Genomic DNA, 26134 nt, shown 5'->3' with positions numbered 1-26134 from the left:
TTATTTATTTCCCCCCCGACCCACCTGCACAAAGCTGCAATTGTGGGCTTACCTGGCTTAGGGAAGGCACTGCAAGGCAATGCCACCTTCCCAAAGCTGGGCAAGAGCTTACTGGGCATTGGAAAGGAGGCGGGAGGGACTCTATGTCCCTACCAGAGCTCTCCTGCTTCCTTCCCAAAGTCGAGTAAGCAGCCCTCCACCTTGCAAAGGGACCTGGTTCTGGGCATTCCGGGCTTTATGCATTTTTAGATATACATGCGGAGCCCTAGAACTGATCCCTCGTGCAAGATGTGAGTTACTGTACAAGTTTTTGTAACAATGCACTGCAAAATACACAAATTGTGTTTGCTTACCTTGGAGAACAAAGAAAGAGAATACTATCTGCTTCTGGTAGGTAGATCATTTGACCCTTAAGGCGTAAGCAGCTAATTTCTGTACCAGTTAATTCATCTTCGCACTCTAACTTTTCCACATCCAACAGCCCTTCCTTGTAAAGAAAAAAACAAAACCTATAACTGCAGCTAAAGGTGTCAGAGTTATGTCTGTGTGTTTTCATATCTTTCCACAAACTACTTTAATGCCATCCACATTCTAATGTTGTTTTTACTTCCGTTTCATTCAAGCAGAAACATGTCAAAATGTGGTAAAGAAATTTGAGATTCTATTGTTCATCCAAGTAAAACATGATTATCCATTGAAAAATGGCAGGTGAATAGTATGGTTACCTTGCTCCTCAGCACAAAGACTGTGTTGATATGTGAGAGGATTCCATGGAAACTAATATCAATATGAGGCCGAACCAATGAAAACACTGACAAAAGATTGCAATACCCTGGCTGGAGCTGAAATATAATGAGACAGACAAATTTCACTTCAAAGACCTGAAATTATTTATACTCTGTATCATGTGTAGTATTTGAATTCTGTTTCCCAATGCTCTATCTATGCTAATTTATCAGTACAATGTTGAGGAGTACCTCCACACACACATACAAACACATATACACAATACTAGATTTTACCATATTAGTAAACTGTCTAACGACAGTCAGTTCCAATCAAGGAATGATTTGTTGCACCACCTTGAGATGCATTTTCCACATGACTAGTCATATGACTCAAAATATGGAAGGATTTGGGACCTATGTGGACTTTTGATCAATTTGGGACCAATGTGGACTTTTGATCAATTCCAACAGATGTAAAATAAATACAAAATAAAAATGCTAAAATACTGGTTAAAAGGCTGTTGAAATGAAGGACTGTGATACTTTATGAAAACAAAGACGGAATTAGTTAAATACATTAATGTGAATTGTCTTTTGGCGTTCTAGCAGTGCATACAAAATTTGTCCATACGTAATAAATACCACAACCAATATAAGCTAGTGAATAGCATTCACTAGTTCACCCGGTATGGTGGTGGGAGCACAGAGGAATAAAAATGTTTAAGGTTTTCAGGGAAAATAAGAATTCTCACCTGTGGAAGGACTCTGTATATTGCATTGCCACACTGGGTGACAACTAGAGATCTATCAAATATAATATGGAAAGGGAAAGCTTTGCAAAAAGTATAAGGACTGATGCGAGACTCTTGGGTGCCATTCTCTTCAAATCTGTCCAGGTCTTCATAAAAATCTTCTTCCTTAGACTCCTTCTCTTCAATTAAAAACTGAATATGGTCACACTCTTCATTTCTGTGTTGAATAACCTGAATAACAACAACAACAACAAAAACCTGAATTACAACAACAATTATGGGAGATTTTACTTTTTATAACACTTTTGTAGGGTTGTTCTTTTATAGCAAGGAACAAGAGCTATTATTGATCTTTATAATTCCAGATTTTGACCCTGGATTTGACCACAACTCAGTTTCATTGTTTTTTCGAGCAGGATGTCTATATAGAAATATGTTCATTTTTATTTATTTTTTAATGCAAACATAGCAGAGAGAGAAAAAATATCACCAGCTGGCATTAATACTAAAAAAGGCTCCATCAATCCTGACTTAAATATACAAATTAATATAGACAATAAATGTGTATAAATAGGTATCCAAAGAAGATTGACACTTGTAAGATTGACGCTTATGTTCAAATGTAGAAAGGGCAGTGAGAGCATCAGACCACTGAGCAGCAGAAGAAATAATAAATACATTCCAGGCCATCTGAAGTCCAAGGCTGGTTTGAAATGAAATGGAACCCTAGACAGTGCCACACCTTTAAGAAGTCTTGACCACCATGCATGGCATACCTGTCAACTGCCCTGATTAAATCAGGACAAGCCAGTTTTGGACATTGTGCTCTCAGCATGGCGTCCTGAAACACACGAGATTGCAACCTCACAAGAGATTTGTGATCTCTCATGGGTCATGTGACTCAAGTGGAAGCAGGGCTGGGAAGATGCATGTCCTGGTTTCCAGCGCCTGGTTTCCAGTGTTGGAGGGTATGGCATGAGGGCCAGGTGGATTAAAAGTCTTCTGAGGCCCCAGTCTTCTGAGGCCTCGTCAGACTCTCAATTCCTTTCTCAGGATGGAGAGGAGCCAAGGGTAGGGATTCAGTTTACAGCACAGAAGGCTACAGAAGCACAGGGCTTTAGAAATTAACTGGCAAGACCAGTTCCAAAATTAACTGAACCAGTTCCACCTGTGACAGGTAGGTAGCCGTGTTGGTCTGAAGTAGTCAAAACAAAATTTAAAAAAATCTTTCCAGTAGCACCTTAGAGACCAACTAAGTTTGTCATAGGTATGACACGAAAGCTCATACCAATGACAAACTTAGCTGGTCTCTAAGGTGCTACTGGAAGGATTTTTTTTATTTAGTTCCACCTGTGGTTCTCTCCATTGTAATTAAGTCTCATAATTAGGATTGTGAAAAAGCATGCAATGCCCTTTTAAGTGCCAAGATTTTGAAAATCAAACAATTCATCTTATCAGGCAAGATATAACTGCCTTTTATATATATATAAAAAACACCCCCTGGTTATATTTTATCCCTCTTTTAATATAATCCATTAAAACATAAACTGCCACTTTATTAACAGAATCTTAGTTGACTAACTATATATATTAGTGGGATTATTAACTGATCAATTTATTAAATCTGCATAGACTTGTATATTAAAACAAAGCTACTGAAACATACTTTGATAGTTTTTATGCAATCATGCACATGTCACAGCTTCCACCATCTATAATAAGGGGGGGGGGTTTCTAAGATGGTGCCTGCCACCCGCAGCTTTTAATAATATCAAAGCAAGAAATGAAGAAGGGTTTTTAAATATACAAATAATCTGCTGCCTAATTCACTGGCTGCATCTTTTTAGATAGTCGTAGGTTTACTGAATCTATTAATGCAACTAATTAATTTATTAAATATTGCAGCCCTAATTAAAATAAAATAAACACAATACAAAGGTTTTACAAAAACAATATGGCTGAAAGTGCTTAGCCTGCAATGTTAACAAATATTGCTTATTGGTCGCAGGTCTCTTTCTATTCAAAGTCCCTCCCTCCTGGGATAATGCTGAAAATATAACGAAAGAAAACATACAAGCCAAATGATTTGTACATTATAAAAGTCCCTGCAGAATACTAGCAGCATCCCCCCTGCCACTAAACTTATGAAACTGTCTAGTCTGTTTCAAAAACTGCCACTATTAAACAGCAGCAAGTTGCCACAGTTTCAGAAAACCAATCTGCTGTTTCGTTCAAGTGCTCTGCAGTCTCCAATGGCCTCTACCGAATGAGTATGTGTCAATAATAGCACAGTTGCAACCGTAATTCACAGTGCTGAATTGAAATGAATAAGAGCAATTGAGATAAAGGGAGAGAGGGGAGGATGTAAAGGAGTCAGAACACTAAAAAATAAGTAAGTGCTTGAGCCAAAGCACAGCTGAAATCAATAGAAACATTTCCGTTGTATTCTGGGAAAAAAATGAAAGCAGTTGAGTGTCTGCTAAAAAAAAGATGATGTGATTGGCAGAATACACGCTGCTGGGGGGGTCTTAAAAAAAACTGCACCTTAAGTAAATAATGCCTCTTAAAAAGAATACTCTAGAGTTGAATGCAAAAAAAATGTGTTTAAAACTCACTGGAAAAATTGTATTTTCCCCCAGGAGTACGAAAAGTTTCACATCTACTTCATTCTCTTGCACTTTCCATCAATTATAATTATTGTTAACTTCATTTTAAAGACATATGTGCCTGTGCTGCTTACATGTCTACTCAGAAGCAAGTTCCACTGAGTCCAATGAGGCTTGCTTCTGCAAATACAGTATTTCTGCCCCAAACATCCTCATGTAGAAGTAGAACACCTGACACTATTATTATTTTTATTAGACTTGTTACTTGCTTGTTATTTAAAGATGTTCAAGTAACATTTTCTTTTTAAAAAAACATAAAATCAAAACACCAAAATTACACACACACAACCTAAACATCTGAAGTTCATAAAAGCAGAATTAGATAACTCCTTGCTTCTCATGTTTTATATGACTTCAAATAGGTCCAGGAATTTGCTAAACACCCTGACTGTGGAATATTAAATAAATGAAAGAGCATCACCAGCAGCGACACAGCCAGGAATAAAGTTTGATTCTTGTTTCCCTCTGTGGACCTAGCTACCAAATTACGTCAACCAATCATGCGTACGTACTCTTTCACCATGGTAACAGCAATAAAAATGAAGACAAATCACTCTTTAAGCTTCAAAGAGATATCTAGCAGATTCTTTCTCCTGTGCTTTGCAATAAAATCTTCTGCAAAACTGATGTTCCTGCTTGGCTGTGTGAAAAGTGGCATTTATAAGGGAGAGAGTTTTGAAAATGCATTCAAACTGCTATAGAAAAGGCCTTCTGAACATTTTTTAGATTTTGGGGAAACATGGATAGTTTTTTATATTGTTTCGTGCTTATGCCCATTGTGTTGCATTAAAGATAGCTTTTGAAAATGCTATGCAATAGTACAGTATGTCCTATGTTTTCACTTTTCCCGAGAAAAACACATTAAGTAAGATAGGTATGTGACTGTTTACCATCATGGAACTGGAGATTTGTGGGAGAGGCAAGGATATATGTGAAGCAGCATTTTTACATGAATGCATTTGCTTTGAGTGTGTGTTGCAGTGGAGGGAATTTGCTTGCAAAGAGGGAGCCCTGTTTAGGTCAGACTTTTTTATGTATAAAAATTATAGCCCACCTTTCCTTAACATACTCCAAGGCAACTCACTAACAAATGATGGTGGTGGTGTGTGTGTGTGTGTGTGCTTTTATGGTTTAAAAGAACAGATATGCCAACTAGATTTTGAAAGAGACGTTATGCTCCTGGCTTATATCAACCAGAACAAAGCTCCTGAGCTAAATTTAACTCAGTGCTCAATTGTAGTAGTTTAGATCAATGGCAGCTTTAAAAGAGACCCAGCACTAATGAAACACTTCACCAAAATGGGTATCCTTTGATGAGACATAAAGACATTGATTTATGGGACATAAAGACATTGATTTATCATTGATTTAACACTACATAAGATAAAGTGGATTGTAGTCCACAAATGCTTGTACAGTATTAGAATAAATCCTTTGGACATTAAGGTCCCACAAGACTGTTGTTTCAGCTGCAACAGACTGACAGTGCTATTCCTCTGAAATGTCATGTGAGAGGGCATTCAAACATACTGTAACAATAAACTACAGTTTATCGTTATAGGAATGAAGCTTCACAAACTCTCTTCCCCTCTTCCAGAGATACACCGAAGAAGAGAATAAGCTTTCACTTTCATTATGTCTGAAACCATTATGTCTGTACTGTAGCAAACCAACTACAAACCTTGATTTATGAAGTTGATTTGTTTTTTAAAAAAATTGTTAGTTATGATTAACCATAGTTTATGGCTCATATGTCAGTATTGTTGTTTGCTTGTCTGCTTGCTTCAGGTCAAAGGTGGTCAGGGTCCCCACCATAGGAGCCAACTCCAGGGGCCCATGGGTGCCTGGGCACCCACAATAATATAATTGTGGGAGCCGGGCACCCACAAAGTCCTTGAGAAAAGCCAACAGGTGGCAGTGCTGCTGCCTCCAAGAGAGAAGTAGTTCAGCTCTGTCCTCCAGAGTCAGCCAGCGAGGCACCCTTTTCTGGAGGGGGGAACTCAGACACGGGGGCGGAGTCTGCCTCCAAGTCTGAGCACCTCCCTGTGGAAAAGGGTGCCTCGCTGGCTGCAAAGAGGAGGAAGAAGAGGAGCCACTGCTGCTGCTGCCAGCAGCTGCAATGTGAATGTGTGATGACACACACGCCTGCACATAGTGTGTGTGATGTCACATGTCCGTATTGCAGTGGCAAGCACCCACATTCCCTACGTAAATCATAGCAAGCTACAAAAATATGCAGAGAAAGTCAAATGATTAAAAATTCAACTATTTTGGCAATCAACCTTATAATGTGATAGCCTATCCTTTTGCCCTTGCATTTCTCCCATCCTACAGCTGCCTCTGTTCATTTTGCCTAAGCTAAATGTGATGTGACAATCAGGTGAAATGAGTATCAAACATTCTGATTTCTAGGTGTCTTGTCAGGCTAAATATTTTTTGTACAATTTCCCCAAGTTTAGTGCTATTGCGATAATTTTCTTGACATTTAGCAAAAGAAATGAATAAATCCCAACCTTTTAAAAATAGAAATCTATGAAGGCTGTAGACAAAACAAACTCTTTGCCAACTGTGTGAAGAAAAATAGGAAACCAACAAAGATAGGAGTATGTTCCAATATTTGTACTGCTCCAATGTAGACTTTTTTGTTGTTGTTCCTTTAATTTCTTATCCACTCAAAAAGCTGTGTGTGTTTACTTCCAGATCATACTGACTAGGGACTTAGATATTTTCGTATTTCCACAGTTATGTGTCACAATTCTCTAGGTTAGGATATTAGACATACTTTGACTTTCACATGGCCTCTGTGTTTGTGGCAGGCTGTGATTCGATTTTGTCATAGCTGTCTGATACACAGTCCATCTGGTGTGGAAAATTTGAGCCTCTGTGCCTTATATTCTCTATTTGAGCTCTCTTCTTTGTGACACACTATAATTTTGACTATATATAAAATTTGTTTATATGCATTACCCTGCTGAAAAATCCACAAGAAATCCGAACAAGTGTCTCCTCCCTCCTTATCTTCAGCATTGGTACCACATTTTATGATACCTAGGACAAACCAGTTGAGCTCCAATCCAATGTCAGTGAATGTTGGAAGATTCAGGACAGGCAAAAGAAACTACTTCTTCCCACAGCACATAGCTAAGCTGTGAAATTCATTCCCACAAGATAGACAAATTCATGGAACATAAAATTAACAATGGCTACTAGTCATGGTGGCTGTGTTCTAACAATGGGAGAACAGCACATTGACATAGCTGCCAAGTTTTCCTTTTTCTCGCGAGGAAGCCTATTCAGCATAAGGGAAAATCCCTGTAAAAAAGGGATAACTTGGCAGCTATGCACATTGAGAATATGGTATTAATTCTTTTTCCCTTTGTGAACAAATATTTTAAATTAAACAATATTAAATATTTTAAGTCAAACAACAGTAAAGCACCTGTGATATATATTTGGCATGCCAAAAGTTGGTGAAACTTTATGCTACAACTTACCTTCATATCTATTTCCGTGCCATGAATTTGTTGAGCAACTGTTTTGATGATCCCAATTACAATGTCTTGGAGCCCTTCTCTCTCAGAATAGTAATGCAGAATGAGTCCCTTCCCCTTTTCTGCATCAGTACATCTAAAGGAAGGGGCACGCATACCTGGGTATATTGTAGCAAGGTGGTCATGAAGAGCATCAAGGTTCTGCAAGGAGATTATTTAATAACAGGAAACCATTAGAACCTATTTTTCCAGCATTTTCACTGGAAAAGTGAATGGTGTGCGAAGGCAACATAATTGCCTGAAAAATATTTGTACCAAATTCTGCTCCATACAGTAGCACAAGCATTGCTACCTGCTCTGTCGATCGTCCTTCTGCATTTTCTAATGCCATTAATGTTTAATGTTCATATGGGCGCTGATGTTTTTAAAACATAATAGATAATGACATTGTTTTATGAGAGCAAGCTGTATTACAGAGCATCTGCAGATCCTCAAAACTTTGGAAATAGCTTGAACTTTATTTTCTGTGAGAAATGAAAAGCCTCAACAGCTGCTTCTTCTCTTGGGAGGTCTCCAAAGGAAATGAACATCTTGTAAATTAATTCCTCGGGCTAAACTCAGCTTAGAGCTTCCTGGTTTACTTTATTTTCTAATTTGAAATTTACATTTTATCAATAGCCAGCATACTTAACCCATGCATTTGTCTGAATGGATTACTATGATGGCTGTAGGGAAAGATCAGCCCATTCCAAAGGCCTGTTTCAGGACTCTTTTGTTACTGAGAAATTCAGCTCACAAAACTATGCTTGTATTTTGGTTTTGTCTGACTAAGGAGTGTGGCACTCTTCCAAAGGAGTCAGAGAAAGTGATCGTAGTTCAAGCTAAACCCTCCACAATAAAGAAAGCTCAAGCTAAGTATTATGGGATGGTCCAGTGGTTCCTCTCAAGAATCCTCCTCACAATGGTGCCTGTACAGAAAAATTAGTGTATGTGGTTCTAACTGGTTCCTGGAATTTTTGTCAAATATAATGGTAAGTAAGAAACCTTACTTAGCATTAAATTAATTCTGGGCAGTAATCAAGGAGCACCACTCAGTAAAACCTTTTCCTGGAAATTGGATTGCCTAAATTTACATTGCCTGTGAAAATATCCCAATGCAGATAACAGCATAGTCTGACTGGCCCAGAGACCCCCTTGTGACCTCCCTGCCACTTTCTAGCAATCTTACTCGGCTGTACTAGTGATAGAAGAAGAAGAAGAAGAAGAAGAAGAAGAAGAAGAAGAAGAAGAAGAAGAAGAAGAAGAAGAAGAAGAAGAAGAAGAAGAAGAAGAAGAAACTTTCTAGCAGGAAGAATCATTTTTGGTAACTAATCATAGCTTACCACCACATGCCTTTTTGCCATTCAATGTCCCTTTTAGCCACTTCTGCCCTTAATAAAATTACCCTGTGTGTCAAGATTCCCCACTAATCAGGAAATCCATTTCCTGTAACCATTTCCTGTAACTCTCAGCCCCCCAATTTGCTCAGTTTCCCCAACTCAGGCTATTTCATTCTCTGCTTCCTTCCAGTTCAGTCTTGTGGGTCAGACACTTACTAAGCTGCTTACTGGTCCACTTTTCCAAGATGCTATGAAGAAATAACTCCATGAACATGGGTTTAAGATAACAGGTTCATGTACACACGTGTATAGACACTCAAAAAGATATGTTAACAGTTTCTTAGGGCTTAAGTGGAAGATGTATGACCATGCCATGTAAATACTTCAGGAAAGCAACTGCCAGCTTCAACGGAGAAATGATGGGGCTAATTAACCGTTTCCCTTTCTGCCATTTGGACACTCAAAATAATAGCAGATCTTTAGGGTAGCTTCTTTTCCCCATACAATGGTAAAGTATACAGGGATCTGATATATTTTCCTCCATGGGTGGAAAAGCAGCTTGGGAAGGTGCAAATTTTGAGTGGGAAAATGGCAAGAAAGGGGTTGGGTTAAGCAGCACCTGCTCCTTTGGCTCTTGAGTTTCCAATAGCAGCTGGTCTGTCAAAAGGGGGGTGGGGTAAAAAGTAAGTGGGAGGTAGGAGTCTGGAAGGGGGATAATGTAAGAGACATTAATAACAAACCAATGAAATATTTTGGATACAGTTCTTTGATCAAATGCAAATTACGACCAGTGAAAGGTGAAAATGTGGGGAGGAGAAGGAAGTCAGTGCCCCATGCTCTTATTGGCTGGTGTTGAATGGAGCCAGTAGGGCTGGAACATCACCTGGCTGCTAAAACTCACCCCAAACAGTAGCAGCCAATGGGATGAAGTCATGTTCCTTACCTGGCTTCTCAACACGGAATTCAATGCCAGTAAGCAAGAGTACTTGCATGTTCACACTTAGCCATGGCTTCATGTTACAGGTAAACTGCCCAGTGTGTTCCTTAAGTAGATAGGTTTGGAGCATATGCAGCTTAAAACAGAAAAATAAGCCCTGGGGCACATTGTTGGACATATTCTGCAAGCAATTCTTTTGAGTGCTATAAAATGCCATAGAACATATACTGTGTTGCTAATTTTAAAATATGAGAAGGCAAATAAACTACTCCCTAAAGTATCTTAGGTTAAGCACCACTTGGTGTCTGATTGATTTTTGTGTGTGTATGTGTGTGGTTTTAACATAATAATGCCCTTGGGATTTCTCAAATTGCACTTATCTAAAAGCTGCCTCTCTTTTACATTCTGCTTTGTATTTCCATTAGTAATGCTTTCATCCCTACATAATATAAAAAGGAAGAATTGAATGTATTTAAAAATACTAATTATATTTCTTTCTTTTTGCTTGCCTTTCAAATTTAGTTTCACATATTTGTATAACTTTTAATTTAAAGAATATGTGCATGTGTAATTTAGTGTGCAACTGGAACCTTAACTTGAGATGGTACCAAATGTGTTAATTCAGTTCTTAAATGTGAATTGTAAAATCAGTTTATTAATGGAATAGGTAGTCATTTGAAATTATATGAACATGTAAGTCCCATGGAACTTAACAGGCTTGGTTTTACTAAACATGCAGGCCCAGGCGCAACAACCCTGAGGGGTATAGTAAACAATAAATGACATGGTAACCTTTGTGGGATTGAAATGGCCACAACTTTACTGATTACAGTTACAAGAAGGCTTTAGCTTAGCCATTGGGTATGTATCCTGGATCAGCCAAACATAACTTCCATGGCCCATTAACCCCCATCTGGGCATATGGACAGAATCCTTCCCCTTGGACCCCTTTACTGGCTGGGACTGATGATGCTGACCAACAAGATGCTTGGAAGGTTTTTGCCTCCCCACCTCAAGTTTGCCCAAGGCCACACTGGGCCACAACTGGTGCTGCCATCGAAAAATTACACTGGAATTTGACCATTAATGGTTTGCCACAGATTTCTTACCTGCAAAAATTCTCTAACATTGGAGCCCAACACACGCAAGATGGTGTCATAACCAGATTCTTGACAAAACACAAAAAACATCTTCCCAAACATCTGAAGGATTTCTCCAGCGTTAAGATCTAAAGAAAACATGGAACATTATATACTACCTGAAGCTCCTGAAGCCCCTGCAGAACCAAAAAATCACATTTAGTACTTTACCGAGGAACATGAATGCACTGGGGTTCTAATATTTTATTGCAAGAGTCCACTGTCATACAATTCTGTGAGTTGTATTTTTGTGTACTTCAATTTTGTTTTGATGCATTTGACCTTTCTGTCCCAAAAGGCAGTGTCAGGGGGTTGTTGCGGCTACTCCCAAGTAAAGACGCTCCAGTCCGCGCTGTCTTTAAGAGTTTTATTGTGCATACTATTTACAGTGCAGAGATAGCAGAAAACATGACCACCTAGTCACTTTCAGAACCCGGGAATGGCTTCCTTCTGCTTCGGGGCCAGCATAAAAGCCTGGGCACCACTAGTAAAGGACTTCTGGGAAAAGATTTATAATGAATTGAAAAGAGTTCTTAAGACTACGTTTATTAAGAAACCAGAGTCCTTTCTTCTGGGCATAATGGGAAGAGAATTACCTAATAAAGATTGGAATTTGTTTTTGTATGCCACAACTGCGGCAAGAGTTTTACTAGCAAAGTACTGGAAGACATCCGAGTTACCTACAGTGGAGGAATGGCAGATGAAAATGTTGGACTATATGGAACTTGCTGACCTGACCGGGAAACTACGCGACCGGGGAGAAGAGAAGTTGCAAGAAGATTGGAAGAAATTTAGAATATATTTTAAGAAGTATTGTAGAGTTGACATATGAGGGAGATTCTAAGCAACTATACAGGCTGTAGATTATGAAATAAGAGATTTAAAAAGTGGAACCTGTAAAGTGGAACTGATATTGGAACCGTTAAAAAGGGGACTCGAGGAGCTCCATTAAGGAGTTATGAAATCTACAATTATGAAATTTTAATACAATATTCTTTTTTGTAGGTTATATGTCATTGTTATTTCTTTTTTATTTTCCTCATCTGTGTTTGTATTTTCTTTTTTGCTGTTATTTTATGTTACACATTGGATGTGGTTATATGGAACTGGAAGTATGATTGTCATGATTGTTCTTTATTATTATTTGAAAAATCTAATAAAAAATAATAACCAAAAAAAAAAAGCATAAATGCCTGGGCACACCAAAACGCCGCCCCTTAGCCCTACATGTGGGCACGCGCCTCAATTTGGGAGCCGGAAGGAGAGGTCTCCCCTCTTGCTGGCTGGGGTGGTGCCTGGGCTCCATCGCCTCACTCAGCCCCTCATCCGCTGTCCCTCGACCAGAGCAGTGCCAAGGCTCTGACGTGTCTCTGAGCCCTTCCTGCCTGCTCTGTTCCCCAGAGCGTTGCCAGGGCTCGGACGCCTCACTGAGCCCTCCCTCCATTCTGCTCCATTCCTCGTTCCCTCCTCCTGACTCGCTGCTCATGCTATCGCTGGGCGAAGTGCTGGTCCGGATGATGGGGGGAGGCTCCCTGTAGGGAGTCCCCCTGACCGGCAGCATATAAATAAACAAGAACAATGACACCTAAACACTAACCATGATTTCAGCTAGGATTAGTTATATACAGCACTTGAGAATGAGCATTTCTTGTCCTGTTGTATGGCCAAAGACAGGGAAGGTGTGTGTGATCTGGTTGGTCCTTTTTCTTTCAAAAAGTTTTATGAAACTGAGATCACTCAGTCATGTGGGGACTCTTTGCAGACTGTTTTTCAGCCTGGGAGCTATTTCTGGTATGGCCATGTGACATTCTGCATTATTCACAGCAGGAAGAGGCTGGTATGATAGCCTGCAAATAGGCCTGCACCATTGAGAGAGACTGCAAAACTTCCCCAAAACATACAAGCCGGACCTCATTAACATGATAAGGTAAACGCAAGCACCTTCTCTTTCTTTTAGCAATGAAAACTGGCATTCCCAAGATGCTTGTGTGGCATGAAAAACTGCAACGCAATAAATGCATTAATGCAAATCAGCAAACATTGTGAACTAACTACATGTAAACTTCAGTTTTTCCTTAAATGTTAATCAGTGCTGAAGGAAATAAAGATATACTTACTAAGGACTTTGCTTGCCGCAGCAACCAGATCGTACGTTTTTGAATCATCATAGATAATTCTGACTAGAAACTGACCTTCTTCATCCAGTTGTGCCTCCCGCCTAAAACAAAGCACAGGAAAAACATAAAATCAATATATGTATGTGGGAAACATAGCCAAAAAGTAAATATTGCAGTTGCTTATTAGCTGAGAAGGTTGAGAGTATGCCAGGTATAAAGGTACCATACAATCCAGAGACAGCAATCTTAAATTATTTGAAGGCAGTCTGGAATAAACAAACTACAGAGTTGGTTTTCATTTTATATCAGCAGCTAACATACTAATTGCTCAAAACTGGAAGATGTTCCCTCAATGATACCTTGAGAAATTAATCTAATTTTACCAATTTTAAAAAGTTTGGATAGTGAAAGAGATAATGTGCTGATACTATAACATTTTCAATAATTTTTTTCAATATAGAAAGGAGAAATGGATAATAGTTGGATTGATTTTCTACCGGTAATTTTGTAAATATAATTAAGTCTGCAATGTACTGTTTTTCTGTCTGTTGATGAACAGATAAAATGAAAGAATCAAGTAGGCCAAGTCCCAGTTCTTCGGTACTATTAACATCATTATCCACCCCTATCCAGTGGACAGAAAGCAGGGGGTTTTTGCAGAAGGAAGGCAGTACTATAGGAGAGTAGTTTCTTGATTCTCTCACATGGAAGATGTGTGTTCAGAAACATCCAGGTTTCAACCAACTGAAGAAGAAATGGAGCAAGAGAAACAAGTCTCGAAATGGCTGTATCCCATTTTAGCTTGTGTGTGTTTGTTTGTTTGTGTGTGTGTGTGTGTGTGAATAGTTATATGAGCCACCCCACTTTTCAGGTGCTATAACACAACAACATTCAGCCTCACCATTAAGGAAAATTACCAAAGTAACAGAATCTAAAACTTTCCCCAAACTACAGTATGAGGAGTTGTTTCCTTAATCACTGGCAGTATTACAAATGTCAAGATGTGCTTAGGAGCTTCACTCATCCATATCCCAGACATTCCACATTTATCAGCTGTGCAGGGAAAGGAACTTGCATTTTTCCTAGCAACAAAATGCTGGGGAAATGCTATTTTCCTAGAGGAGTGTAATGATGGAAAAATACATGTTCGCCTCTTTGATCCCATTTAAGAAATATTTTCAGCCATATTATGTTCATTTTGGTCAGAAATTATCATATATATATATATATATAGAGAGAGAGAGAGAGAGAGAGAGAGAGAGATACTTTTCAGAAAGCAAATGTTAAAAATAATGGCTACCATAAATGGAGTTAATTGTTAACTTGCAGGCTCCTGCACCTGCCTCCATTGTTTTTTTTCAACCAATAAATCAGAACACACAAAGTAGCATGGCATGAAAAGCCATAGCTTTATTTATGCAAACATTTGGGGCTGAGAGTGAGGCAAGGCAGCAATGAACCCTGAAAAACATGCCACTCCCAAAGAAAATGAATCAGTTGTAATCATAGTAACTAACTTTTTTGTTTAAACAAAATAAAAAAAATCCTTCCAGTAGCACATTAGAGACCAACTAAGTTTGTCATTGGTATGAGCTTTCGTGTGCATGCACACTTCTTCTTCTTCTTCTTCTTCTTCTTCTTCTTCTTCTTCTTCTTCTTCTTCTTCTTCTTCTTCTTCTTCTTCTGTCTTTGTTTAAGACTGAAACATGTAGATGCATGCCCCCTCCTCCAAACATGTTGCCCTTGGGCTGGGAAACCTAATATGCTCCATCAGTGATTTCATACAACTCACTCACTTCTATGTAGTACTTGAGCATCAAGAACCTTCATCTGACAAGCAAAAAGTTGTTATCGCTGGAAAGTGCTCATCAGAAAGGAAAGATTGCTTGAGCAAATTGTCAATGGAAAAATTATTTCAGTTTCTTTGATAAAATGCTGGCCCAGAAACCATCTCAGTGGAGCCCGGGGAATCGCATGCAGAACTGCACAAATGAGCGATGCCCCAAGCAGAATAGGAATACATGTAGAAAATATAATACAATTCTATAGAATAGCTAGAATACACAAATCAGTGCTGACATATGATCTCACAAAGAATGCATGACATAAATAATTCACTGCCCTCCAAGTGTTGCCAAGGAGTGTGGAATGAGAGGAACTTCCTTTCATTTGCAATGGGAATGTCCAGAGAGATCGTGATTTGTAGTTTATAGGAGCTTCTCAGATATGATTTAAACAAGTGCTTGCATTTCTGTCTATCATGGGCCATTGGGAAAAATATCTCTACAAGAATTTGGTGTTATTACTTCAAGAGGTTGTGGGCATGGAGGTAGCATGTAACTGGGAAGTATAAGCAGTTTATGCTGCTACAGGCTGGCTTGCCAGGACATGGCAACTTACACTATCAGAATGATTAACTCATCAGAATAGGCTAGACAGAACTTCTTAGAAATATAGAGCGGTATTCAGAAATATAGAGCAGTATTTACTGTGTGCATCTTTCCACACTAAAAAAGTATATTTGTACGGTAAGAGTTGTGGACATTAGCTGCTTGTTGTTATGCCCAAAAAATATAATAAAATGCTTTGGGGAAAACAAAAGAGAAGAAACGAACAGTTACCACAAGCAGGGTGGTTATGTCTATCCTCTCTCAGTGACTCCTGAACCTTAGCAGACTGTAGACAATCTCATCCTACGTCATCACAAAGAATATGGGACTAGCATATCATTTAGCCAAGCCTTCATATCATTGCGTCTGCTTTGGAACAAGCGTCACAATGCAATGAATCAAGGGCACTGTTTCTGAAGTAGATACACACTTTATAAATATTTTTAAATTGTGGGAACATGTACAGGGACAAGAAGCATTAATTGTTTTCAGTAAGGGTTTGCATAGATAAAAAAACAATGGGAGGTGTACCAAGATCCTGCAGAATACTTAGGGCAGGCATTGCTTATTTCTGAAAGCAAACTTGTAAAGGATGAGTGAACATCTCTGCTTTCCACACAAACATGCACACATATTATTTCTCTTCAACCATCTTATCTAGTCCTTGGAATTTAGAGTGATCAAGGGGAAAGCATTTGTGTGTGTCACACAGGAACAGGAGGTGGCTAGCATTTTTTGGCAAAGAGTTTCATCTCCTTCTGGAGGCCATGTGCCAAAGTGGGTGTGGCTCCCCCATGTTCTAACACACACACACATCAGGGCATCAATAACAGGACACACACAAACACACACATGTTCAACTTTCTTCCCACCCCACCACCATTTTCTCATTATACCACCTGGGATACAAAATAAGTCCAATGCAAGACCAGGTGGCTGTGAGACTGGGTTGTGAGCAACATAAATAAAACAAACTTGGTCATAAACAAATTAAAATACATTTACACTAGTTAAGTATGGCTACAATAGTACTAACTTTCTGTTTATGTGTAAAATGGCCCACAACAGAAATCCAATGGCTAAACCCAGCAAAGCCTTTAATTTTTATTTCATGTACTGTCTGCTTTGGACTTTCCATGGGAAAAAGCATTTTGTTTGTTTTGAAATACATTGCAATGTTTCTGAAAAGCTACTCTTGGGAACATGGTGCAATTCCCACTGATTATAATAGGAATTGCAGACTAAAATGCCAATCTGGGCAGTTGGCTCATGTGGTCCTGTTGATATTAATACATTGGAGCAGTTATGGATATATATTCATAAGAAATTGAGAGGGATAAGTCAAGATATGGTGCACAACAGGGTGTTTGGTTCAGACCTCAAGAGAGTTTTCAAAACCTTGCTTGGCCACAACCACATTGTATCTCTTAGATTTGGTTCACTCGGGATTGAAATCAGACTCGCTGGGGGCAGAACTCGAGAGAGTGGACACATCCAAGGGCAGAAGAGGAGAAGGTGATTTTTGTCAATCTCTCCTGCTCCCTGAAGCCCCCAGTATCTCTTGAAAATCTCCTCTGTATGATTGACATACCCCTAGAACAGTCTGACAGGTGATGAAAGGAGCAGTAGTGAACAATCTATGAAAAACATCTCCTCCCTGGGTCCTACTTCCACAGGGAAGCTCTGCTGGATCTTGAAGCCATTTACAATGAAAGGAGCCCTTGAAGCTGCAGAAGGGGAAGTCTGGATCCAAACCTAAATACTCTATTACAAAGAGAATATTAGCAATATTGCCACATGGAAAGATACATGAAAAAAGCTTGCCATAGAAAGTAAGGCCGAAATCTCAAAATAGAAACGTTTGTGGGGGTCATATTCTTCTGAGATTTCATCCATACTTTTCAATGCAAATTATCTTCCAAAGGTAGTGATCTGTGGTGAAATATTGGAATCCTTATACAAATTGTAGGTTCCTAACCACTGAGGTAATAAAATCAGTAACTGTGATCTTCTTAAGATGCTGGTTCAAAACTAGCCTTGGGCAGAAATCTTTGGGAAACTCCCATCTGCAGCTGAGGTTGGTTTCTCATGAAGTTCATCCAGTATAGTAGCAAGCTTTTAATGTCTACGCGTGGGAGGTTTTCTTTTAAAATGGCTGCCAAGTCAAACAAATAGAAAAACAATGTGATTTATGATTGGTGTCATCTTTCTTTTCAAAACAGGGTGTGCTTCAGTGCTTAACTAGATTAAAGTACTGTACAAAAAACCCAGTAAATGTATATTGAAGGGGGAGGGAGCTTAACAACAGCTCTAGAAAGGCGAACAAAGGAGTTTAACTCCAGATCTCTGTAGATAATCAACTTGTCTTTTGAAAACACATCTATATATATACCAAATTATTATGATAACTGTGCTGTAACTAAATACAATGTATTGGCTCTCTAAAATGTACTAAATACCTGCCAAGTATTAGAGACTCTCTCTCTCTCTCTCTCTCTCTCTATATATATATATATATTCTCCTCTCAAGTCACTGGTAGTGGAGGTATTAATTTACAACCATGACTAAATATTTCACAACTGTTTTCAAACCCTGTAATGCTTTTATATGTCACAAGAAATGAGGATGAAAAAAGTAACAGGAACTGATTGTTTTCAAAATTGCCTTCTAGTTTGCAGAATGTATCTGCTGAAACACTAACAGGAATTAGCCATTAAAAGGACACAGGACTAGCACGGCCAAGAGTAATTGGGCATCTTAGTTTTGAGGATTTGGAGACAACAGAGTTCAGTTGCAAGTTTGGATATGCAGCATTATTTCACTATGTGCAAATACTATGACTTCAGGTTTCAATCCTAAGTACACACTCTGAGAAATAACCTAATGAGACATACTCCTTCTCCACATCATTTGTTCAGCATCCAACCTTTTTTTCTCTCAGTGCCCAGGTGATTTTGCTGTTTGAAGCAGAGCTCCAAATGGCAACCCCCACAGCCAAGATAAACTTTTAAAAGTTCAGACATCACTTTCTTCCTTCACCTGTTCCCTAAATTTTATCACACGTAGCAGACTGTTCTTCTTACTGTATGAAAGGGCTGTCCTCGTTTTCTTCCAATTTATCTGATTCCCCCCCTACTTCTAGATGTTTTGAAGCTTATGCTGGAAAATGCAGAGAAAGCATGAGGGTGTTTTATCTGCTGGAGTTACATGTTCACATAGCGGTCATGATCTCATCTCCAGAAACCACCATGCTTGTGGATTTGTACTAAGCCAAGGTCTGGATTAGCATTACATGTAAATCAATTTGCAATGAGTGCAGAACTCACTTTAAATGGACACAATTCAAACAAAGCTAAGCTCATTTAAGTTGTATTAAAGTCAGTGGGAGAGCTTTAAAATATGTGATCAACTCTCACACTGTAGATATGGGACTGAAAAGTTCTTAACTTCAGTCGGATGAAATCATACAAGAGGTGTGTGGGGGGGTGCAAATACTATTTCCAGCTGAGGTCAAGCCATTCTGGTTGTTTTACTGTAAAGTAAAACTTTACTGCAAGTATCCAAACACACAAACAAGATCGCAATATAATCCCCCCCCCCTACAATTGTCAAACTTAAGAGCTTGCAGTGTTTCTCCTTACTGTGATTTATGGTCACATTAGAAGCTTTTCAGTCTTGTGACATATAACCTTGACATTTTATCTATAATACATTTCCTATTCACTATGAAACTCCCTACGATAAATGTTTAATATAAAGAGGAAGAGCTCATTTGTAGCAATGCTCCCAAGAGGGCAATTGCAACATAGAATGGCTACAATGCAAGAAGGGTAAAAGAAAGTGCTACAAACTTCATAGATGTGAATATATTCAAGCTTCCCTGGAAAAATTTACGTACTATGCTGCCATGAACAATTAAATATAGCACAGAACTGTATTCCCTTGCAATTAAACTTTTCCTGCGTATGTGTATGGCACTTAAAACACGTTCGGGGTTTTTTAAAATAAAAAAAAAATCCAAGGTTGCTCTTATATGTCAGGCATTGTTTCTGTTGGGCCTTTTGCCACTATTGTGTGTAAGCAGCCCTTGTTGTTCAACAGATACTATCATGCAGCCATTTCAAATCAGGTTTTTAAAAGTCACCTCAATTGAGATTAATGTTCACCTCTGAATAAACCCCAAACACACCCAGATGCATGCATGTAACATAACCTCATGTGTTACAGCCTGGCTGCCAGAAGAATCCAAACTCATCACATTGGCTGAATATCTTCCTCCTTTGTATAGAAGCACGAAGCTTTGCATCTTACTGTATGTGCATGGCACTATATTTGGATCTCACCGACTTACCAACAGCATGGTAAACCAGAAGGTAAAATGATGGAGGCACAGCACTTAGAGGTCATCAACCATGGGAAGATATGGAATTTGAAAAACTTTAACATTGGTCACTTAAGGTCTCTCTCTGGGTTCACATCGTGAAATATTTGGTGATCTCTGTATATAGTGTGCTGGAGTATGATACCAGTGCTAACACCATAACAATAACACACACCATAACACGCAACTCATTACCAAGCTTAAAACCATGGAGAGACCTGGTCTGAATAAGGACATTGGATTCTTATCTCATTATATATGATAAAGCTTTCTTTAGCACCTCATCCCTTGCTTTTTCCTGCAAGACCAATTGCCGTGGTTAACAGTGATCAACAGGTTTACCACTCCTATCAGCCAATCACCCATTCCACCACCCTTCTGAGTAATACCCCCACCCCCACCCTCTGACTATTCATAAGGGTCTGGTAACTTCTGTTTCAGTGTATCTGAAGAAGTGTGCATGCACACGAAAGCTCATACCTATGGCAAACTTAGTTGGTCTCTAAGGTGCTACTGGAAGGATTTTTTTTAATTTTGTTTTGACACACCTAAAGGTTAATCATTCTGTTACAAAGAAAGCTTCTTTCTCAGTATGCTGCTGCAGCCAAGGCATTGAGTTTCCACATGGGCAGTTTTGGCACAATTCCCCACTTGAAGAAGCTCACACTGGGCAAATAGGTCTGTCAGACTAACTGATCCCAAAGTGCTGTTGCAAAAATAAAAATTGGGCTATGCAGCTCAGAGCAGGATTGATTCTCACTGATTAGCATCACCAAAGTGCAGAACAGAGTAAGCTGCCTACTACATGTCACCATCTTTTTCCTGCTTACTATAGGAACAAATTGCATTCATTCATTTTTATGAGAAAGTGAAGTGCTGCAGGTCTGGATGCTTTTGCGATGAGAACAAAACTTGACCTATTCTCAACACTGGGCTCCCCAACTTCCAATGAAAAGGACACCTCAGTGGGCAGGGAACACAGAGGCCCAATGGATTGCAAGCCTGCATTCCTCATCTGTCAAAATGGCAAGCATTTTGCTTGCAAATAAAATATGAGAGTAAGGCCTGAATTCTACATGGCAGACATATACTGGAGGTCACAGTGTGGCCCTGAATCGATGCCATGGGTGACTCTCCATAAATACCACTTGGGGAATTATGGTGACAAAAGCAAAGGATGACAGGGTTCCAGTACCTGCCATATTGCGTAGAAGAGGGGAATTCAACTTCTATCGGTTTTATATAACAAACTGCACCAGCCAAAGCTCCCTTTACACAATTGTTAGAGCTACAGAAGCCCTGTTCTCTTTCACCTCCAGTTTCCCCACCGGTAGGTCAAACACAAGGTCATATATGTTTCATAAGCTGGGTGTATTGCCGGCCTCATTCCTAAAGGTTCTGTAAATATTGTAAACATTCAGTTAGTGGAAAAAATTATGAGTAACAAAATTAAATAAAAATGGGAATCTGTCCAAGGAACTGACTTTCTGCATAAAGTAAATAGTTCTATTTATAACACTCAGAATGCATGGCTATTTTTGCTGGTTCTCTGGACTGTGCATGAGTGTGCTTAATGCCGGCTTTCAAAATCATATAATCTATTGATCATTTTTTTAAAAAAAAATCAGATGTAACATATAAAATAAACTGTGTGTTAATATTCCAAACACACATTAGCTTCTTTTATAAAACAAATTTAATTTAAAAGAATGCTTCATTTAAAAAAAATCATATTTATGACTCTTCTGTAATAATAGTAACCAGTCTGCAAACATGGTGAATACAGGAAGAGCCTGATGATGGCCCATCTGGCCCAAGCATCCTGTTCCTACTGTGGTCAACCAGAAGCCAATGAGAAGTGCAAAACCAGGGCCTGAGTGCAACTGCACTTTCTCCACCTGTGGTTCCTAGTAACTGGTTTTCAGAAGCACACTAACCTCTAACAGTTATGGTAGAAGCTCGCCATTGTGGATAATAGGCATTGGTAGCCTTAATTATCCATGAATTTGTCTAATCTTTTAGAGCCATTAAGCCGGTGGCCATCACTACCTCTTGTAGGAGTGAATTCTATAGTTTTATACACGCTGCACAAAGAAGTACTTTCTTTCATCTCTCCTGACTCTTCTAACATTCAGCTTTATTGGATGTCCCCAGGTTCTAGAGTTATGAGAGATAAAAAAAACTTCTCTGTCCACTTGCTCCGCCATGCATATATGTACACTCTTTCATGACTCATCTTACACTCCTTTTCTCTAAATTAAACCCCCCAAATGACGCTGCCTTTCCTCACAGGGAAGTTGCTCTATTCCCTTGCTCATTTTGTTGCTATTTCCCAACACTGCAAGATCCTTTCTGAGGTGAAGCAACCAGAACCGTACACAGTATTCCAAGTGCAATCATGCCACAAATTTGTATAATGGCATCATGATACTGGCATTTTATTTTCAATCCCTTTCTTCATGATTCTGAGCATGCAATTTGCCTTTTTCACACCTGCCACACACTAGGTTGACACTTTTATTGAGCGCTTCACTATGATCCAAAGTCTCATTCAATGAGCATTGAAAATTTAGCTCTTTTTTTGTCCCAGTGTGCAGCACTTTAAACTTGCTTACACACAGAAGAATCTTTTTGAAGCTCTTCACAACCCCTTTTGGTTGTGAGCAAATTTGCTACCTCACTGCACACACCTAAGTCTAAATCATTTATGAACAAGTCCCAGTATCCACCCTTGGGTGACTCCACTTTCTACAATCATCTTTCCAACTGGGAAAACTGTCCATTTATTTCTACTCTCTGCTTCCTATTTGTTAACCAGAACTAAAAGATAAACTTTCCTCTTATTCTACAACTGCTAAGTTAACTCAGGAAATCTTTGTTAAAGTACTTTGTATAAAATAAAATAAAAAGCTTTTTGAAAGGCTAAGCAGATGGTGTGAAGTGTATCACCTCTATATGCTGGTTGACACTATCAAAGAACTCTAACAGGTTACCAAGAAAGGACTTCAGCAAGACTTGTTCTTCTATATGTTTGAGAGTTTTATCTTTGTTAATACAGTACTTTTCAGCAGTTTTCCTGAAAGAGGCATTAATTGGCCTGTAATTTCTGATGTCCCTTCTAGTTTTCAGGTACGGGGGCTAATCTTAGGAACAAGCTACAATTTTTTGTTAGATCAGCAATTTCACATTTGTCTTCTTTAAGAACTCCTGGGTACAGTAGATGTTACCTGGACCCAGCAGTTCGTCTGTTTTGTCTTTTAAGGCCTATAATTTCCATCTTTTGTAACCATTATTGCCTCAGTCCCTTGGACTCTCTTCCCCTGAAAGTTATCTTCCAGTGTGAAGACAGAGGCATGCAAAAATCCATTCAACTTCTTGCAATCTCCTTACATTTCCTCAGCTAACTTTCGATTCCATATCATCCCAAGATGGAACTGTTTTCCTAGTCAGTCTATTGCTACTAATGCATGTAAAGATTTCTTGTGTGGCCTTTGTTTTAGCAACGTGCTCCTCAATTTTTAGTTTATATTCCCTTATCGTCTACTTGCATTTCTTTTGCCAAACTTTGTGTTCCTTTTTGTTCTCCTCATTTGGACAAGATTTCCATTTTCTAAAGGAAGCCTTCTTGCCACATGGTGTATTTTATCTTTTTCAATATCAGAAAAATGCAAAGTGACACTTGGAAAAAAATCATCCAACAAAACACACATGTTCATAGCAAGGCTTTGTGTTGAATATTTATTTTACTTCTTGGTGATTGAAAACATTCAAGCAATGAAGCAATATGATAGTGTATAACATGTAGGGAATTGTGAATTTTTTAATATTATTAAGGAGCGGGGGAAGGTGTTGAACAATGATATAAAACGTTCACAGTTTACCATGATTACAGAATGAATTAGCATGTCTGAACCAAAATAAACATGTTTTTTAAAATGTTTCTTTTAATGTGCTAAAAGGAAGTTTTGAGAGGCTGCTGGTAGGTAAACCTTTCAATCCCATGCATCCCTTTCTGGACAAAAGTGTTTTCATCCCAAATTTCATTGAAACAACTGTCCTGATTCAGAGCTTCATAAATGCTGCCATGAACAAGAGACCTGCTATGTATATATAGGTTATCTCAAACTGCTATTGCTGTAACCAGGGTCAGCAAACTTTTTCAGCAGGGGGCCGGTCCACTGTCCCTCAGACCTTGTGGGGGGCCGAACTATCGGGGGGGATGAACAAATTCCTATGCCCCACAAATAACCCAGAGATGCATTTTAAATAAAAGGACACATTCTACTCATGTAAAAACATGCTGATTCCCGGACCGTCCGCGGGCCAGATTTAGAAGGTAATTGGGCTGGGCCTTAGTTTGGGGTCCCTGCTGTATACTGTTTTGGAATTTCTAGTTAAAAGATGTATATAAATTATATGAAAAGAATAAATCAAGTGATAGGGGTGGAAAAATATTCACCTTGTTAGCTAGATGCTTTAAAATCTAGTAATGCTACCTAAGAATTTATTTGTACAGTTTCTACTCCTATACAAATTCCTAAGTATTGAATGCAGACTCTCTCTCTCTCTCTCTCTCTCTCTCTCTCTCTCTCTCTCTCTCTCTCTCTCTCTGTGTGTGTATATATATATATATATATATATATATATATATATATATATATATATATATATATATCCCCAGTGGCAGGAAAATGGGGGGGGTCCTGATTTGTGGGAGAGTCAACTCCATGAATCCATCAATTCCTTCTGTGCCCATGATAAACTGCAAGAACTTGATAGTTGGCAGAATATCCCCTATTAATATGCTCATGAGTAAGACTGATTAAACAGATAAATGTAAAGTTTAACACCTTTACCCTAACAGATGCTCACTAGTAGCTACCGGTAATTAAGTCAAGCAAGAGCAGCTGCAGCATGCTCTTTGCAGTCTGTACCAGTGAAAAGCTAGATAGCCATTTAGTACATGGCTTGTAGCCCCATGGAGAGTTCTCTTACAGTGAAAATACAGGAGGTTGCCAAACTGTGGATATTTATAGCAGGTTTCTTGTCCTACAGGATCAAGTCAAGTGCAGCAAGCAATTAAACCTCAGCTGCTTAAAAGCACTCTTTGTTACAGGCATCCAGAAGCAGAATGGGGTCAACAAGCACTTCTAAAATGTGAATGAATTTGATGCTTCTAGGGCAGCGTGACCCATCCAGAACGGGCAACCCAACCTCTTCAAAACTGCATGTTAATATAATGCTGAATACATTAATATTACTTAATGGAAGCCATCTGCAACTGTATGTTCTCTGGTTCAGTTTTCATCTGATAATAGCCTCCAGGTACTGGCTTAGGACTACCAATCATGCTTCTGGATCAAGACAGCAACAAAAAATACTTTACACATTGTGATTCCACATAGAATTTTGAACCTCTGAACATGGTTCAGAAAGACCCAATGGCTGATGGTATCAACTGAGCTCTTTAAGACTGCAGTCCTATACACACTTACCTGTAAGTCTCACTGAAATCAATGATGCCTAGCTCTGAATAAACATATATAGGGTTGCAGTGCACATCTTTAAATGGTTGAAAACTATTAAATGTTTAAAAATGGAATTAACCACGTTAGTTTAATCAATCTTTTATCACTGAGGAATCAGAAAATGTGGCTCCTTTTCTAGTCATTATGAACATGACTGATTAGTTAATATATCTGTTTAGTGAAAATAATTACAAGTCAAGGAAGACCACTAGTCATTTGTTTTACCCAAGAGCAAAAACATGCATTATATTGAGCCTGGATATACGTTTTCATTTTTTTATATAGCTAACTGCTACAATGAAATACAATTTAAATCTACTTTCTTTCTGCCATAGAAAAGAAATGAATTGTTCTATTGATGTATTCTGGATGGATTATTCATAGCCATTAAAACTGCATTTAAGTTGGGCATGAAGTAAAAGACTACAGGCAAAAATCCTACTCACTCTCCCAGTGCCTGCAGATTTTAAATTCTTTAAAATTCAGCTGAAACACAATGACTTCTATAGTCCTACCAAAAATATCCCTTTGTAGATGAGAATTGTAACAATATTATAAACTTCAGAAATTGGATAGTTCTTTGTATCTTTTTAGTATCTTTTAGTATCTTTAAAGTATCAAATAT

At 38.7% G+C, this 26134-nt stretch overlaps 1 protein-coding gene across 1 annotated transcript in view; it reads right to left on the bottom strand.

Moving 5' to 3' along the window:
* The window catches only part of GUCY1B1 (guanylate cyclase 1 soluble subunit beta 1), a 42970-nt gene that overhangs the window by 9656 nt on the left and 7180 nt on the right, over nucleotides 1-26134 (bottom strand). The window contains exons 3-8 of the mRNA XM_035112309.2: nucleotides 13210-13310; nucleotides 11063-11181; nucleotides 7641-7838; nucleotides 1481-1711; nucleotides 726-842; nucleotides 354-487 (exon numbers count right to left, since the gene is read on the bottom strand). Of these exons, the coding sequence (XP_034968200.1) occupies nucleotides 354-487; nucleotides 726-842; nucleotides 1481-1711; nucleotides 7641-7838; nucleotides 11063-11181; nucleotides 13210-13310 (900 nt within the window). The remainder of the gene's footprint in view (nucleotides 1-353; nucleotides 488-725; nucleotides 843-1480; nucleotides 1712-7640; nucleotides 7839-11062; nucleotides 11182-13209; nucleotides 13311-26134) is intronic.

Source organism: Zootoca vivipara, chromosome 9 (genome assembly GCF_963506605.1).
Source record: "Zootoca vivipara chromosome 9, rZooViv1.1, whole genome shotgun sequence".
NCBI lineage: Eukaryota > Metazoa > Chordata > Lepidosauria > Squamata > Lacertidae > Zootoca > Zootoca vivipara.
The sequence above is the reverse complement of the archived record's forward strand: the minus strand, read 5'-3'. Positions and strand labels throughout refer to the sequence as shown.